Source organism: Trichophyton rubrum (genome assembly GCF_000151425.1).
Source record: "Trichophyton rubrum CBS 118892 genomic scaffold supercont2.8, whole genome shotgun sequence".
Lineage (NCBI taxonomy): Eukaryota > Fungi > Ascomycota > Eurotiomycetes > Onygenales > Arthrodermataceae > Trichophyton > Trichophyton rubrum.
This window is the reverse complement of record NW_003456421.1, coordinates 248350-250803: the sequence shown is the minus strand read 5'-3', so window position 1 is coordinate 250803 and position 2454 is coordinate 248350. Positions and strand designations below refer to the sequence as shown.

General features: G+C 51.6%; 2 protein-coding genes and 1 non-coding gene across 3 annotated transcripts in view; all 3 read right to left on the bottom strand.

The window, feature by feature from the left end:
- Nucleotides 1-680, bottom strand: part of TERG_08915 (lysophospholipid acyltransferase) — a gene marked incomplete at both ends in the record, with an annotated part of 2032 nt that extends 1352 nt beyond the window's left edge. The window contains 3 exons of the mRNA XM_003232565.1: nucleotides 3-481; nucleotides 543-587; nucleotides 659-680. Coding sequence (XP_003232613.1) covers nucleotides 3-481; nucleotides 543-587; nucleotides 659-680 — 546 coding nt within the window. The remainder of the gene's footprint in view (nucleotides 1-2; nucleotides 482-542; nucleotides 588-658) is intronic.
- A 474-nt stretch (nucleotides 681-1154) lies between these two features.
- Nucleotides 1155-2282, bottom strand: TERG_06604 (uncharacterized protein; the record flags this gene model as incomplete). Its single annotated transcript, XM_003232564.1, has 4 exons — nucleotides 1155-1275; nucleotides 1555-1819; nucleotides 1890-2102; nucleotides 2240-2282. The coding sequence occupies 4 exons, from the start codon at nucleotides 2280-2282 to the stop codon at nucleotides 1155-1157; spliced, it is 642 nt and encodes a 213-aa protein (XP_003232612.1).
- TERG_10012 lies at nucleotides 1355-1470 on the bottom strand. Its single transcript, XR_007130579.1, has one exon. It is a non-coding gene; the product is annotated as a 5S ribosomal RNA (ribosomal RNA).
- Nucleotides 2283-2454: the final 172 nt, after the last annotated feature.

Sequence of the window (2454 nt, the reverse complement as noted above, 5' to 3'; positions counted from 1 at the left end):
ACCTGCAACAACGAAGGGAAGAACAGCACGTATCCGGCAAAATCAAGCAAGCTGGGGAACTCCTTGATGGCAGCGTGTTTCTGGGCCTCACTGAGTTGGCTGTCGGGTAATCGGCCGTCATGCACGTTCCAGCAGAACGCACTCAGTTTCATGACCAGCACCATCTGGGCACCGGTGACATCGATGGAAGTAGGGTCGTTGACGATTTGTCTAATTATATGGCTGACGGACATGTATCCAATGAGGTATGTGAAGCCAACCCAGGGCATCATGGAGCCGTCAACGTAGTATGCGATTGCATATGCTCCTGCGGAGCAGTAGAGGAGGGTGCGGACGCCATCCCAGAGATCAAAGAGACCGACCAGGTAGAAGAGCGAGACGGCGATGATGAAGGCGTTTTTCTTCCAGGGTTGAGAGTCCGGGAGTCTCTTTAGTATAGCTGCGAGGGGGTACGAGAGGAGGAACGAGGTGATGAGTTTTACTACTGTGAATTAGGACAAGAGGACCTAAATATGAAGTAGGGAGTAAAAGTGAGTACATACGCTCATCAGCAGATGCGCCGATTACCTCTCCAGCGGCGGCGAAAGCTGTTGTTGAAGAGTCAATAACGAGATATGAGCAGGTAGAGAGGACATTTTTTCGTGTGGGAGGGACGAACGGGCGTTGATATAGGGCAGCATCTTTGGCAGCTTGCACTTGCAGCTAGCTAGCTGGCTAGGAGGAGTCAACAGAGGGTAAAAATGGAGCGGAACATCGCAGGGAGAGACGAAAGAAAGGATTGAAGGATGGAGGGAAAAGAAAGACGATATCAAAATTGCATGTAGGGCTGGATGGAGCTCCAGGTTGTTGAGCTTCAACGCTTTTTTAGCGGACAAACGTTGATCCTGTCCTGCTGATAATCCAACGTGATTGAAGATGAAGCGGACAAAGACGAAGAGGAAGACGAGGATAAAGATAGCAGTAGTGTCCTGACGAGTCTGATGAAGCTCAGCTGATAGATAGAAACGAGTATGCTACAAGAGATGCTTCAACCGAGATATATGACCAAAAGAAGCCTTGCCAAAAGAGCAGTACTAGAAGATGCCACATGCCACGCTTGCAACGAGATATAATTACACACATAGACATATACACGTTCACCCTCGAGGGGGCCGTCAGTTCGTCTTGGAGTCCGAGTCCTTGTTTGTGTTCTTGTTATCGTGTAGGATGCGAACGACGTCCTTGTTGAAGATGTACTGGAGGCCGGACCAGGAGGTAGTAAAGGCGACGAGATATCTAGCACAGTTAGTAAAGAAAAAGACGAAGACATTCATGAAAGAGTCAAAAAAGAAAGGAAGAATAAAAAATATCCAAAAACATACGACAGTCGGGATTCGCTGGTGGTCACCCACCCAACTACTAACCGACCGGCAAGTGGCTTAAGTACAGCTGAGCGGACGGGAAGCTCTGTTTTCCACTTCCTGTGGTCGTATGTACTGAGTGCTTGCTGCAGCGTAGTTTTATGCCGGGGATAAAGTGTAGATAGAAGCAAGAGCAAAGAGCAAAACAACTCACTGTAACCCAACCATGCCCTCCTGCAGGTACCAGGCCGTCATCATGGCCTCGGGAAGCACAGGCATGGCCATCGCAGAGCCCAGCAGAGCAAGCTGCAGCGCCGTGTTAACCTTGGACACCTCCGTGGGCTTGACTTCGGCCGAAGGAAGAGAGAAGTCCCAGTATCGCTTCATGGTCTTAGGCGGAGGCAGAGAAATCCATCTGTAGTATATGGCTGCAAACCCGAGCCCGACGTCGCGAGCCAGTATAAGACCAGCCAACCACACTTACCACCGTTAGTTAGCCAGTATGCTACAACGCTTATATTCGGGTGCGAAGTGAATTGAGAAACGTACTCGGGATAGCAGCCTTCATGGCAAGACAAACGACGCCGATGGTCATCAGGAACTTATCGGCCATGGGGTCGATGACGGTCCCAACGACAGTCTGCTGGTTCCATCTTCTGGCGATGTAGCCGTCCACCAGGTCGGTGACGGCGGCATAGGCAAAGAGCGAGAGGGCCAGAGTATGGCTGCCTGTGAGGATGGAGTAGCCGATTACGGGGGCGGCTACCAGACGTGAAGCAGTGAGGATGTTGGGTATAGTGTAGATGTTCTCATGCACGACAGCCTTGGTAGCCGGTTTTTCCTTTTCCTTTTCGTTTCCCGTGTTCTGCCCAGAAGCAGCGGTGGGGTGGTGCACCCACCTCCGCGGCACGAACGAGTAAGGTGACGCTCTGCCGGATCCATCAGTATGGGGTGTATCATATGGTGTGCGGTATGGAGGTGTGGGTGTGGTATCAATCAATCAGCAGACCGGCACTGCCGACCAGTAACAGGACAAAGGCAGGGAAATGCGAATGCCAAGCGAGACGAGACAGAGCCCAAGGGGGTACGGGAAGAGTAAAGGGGGGTGGGGGGG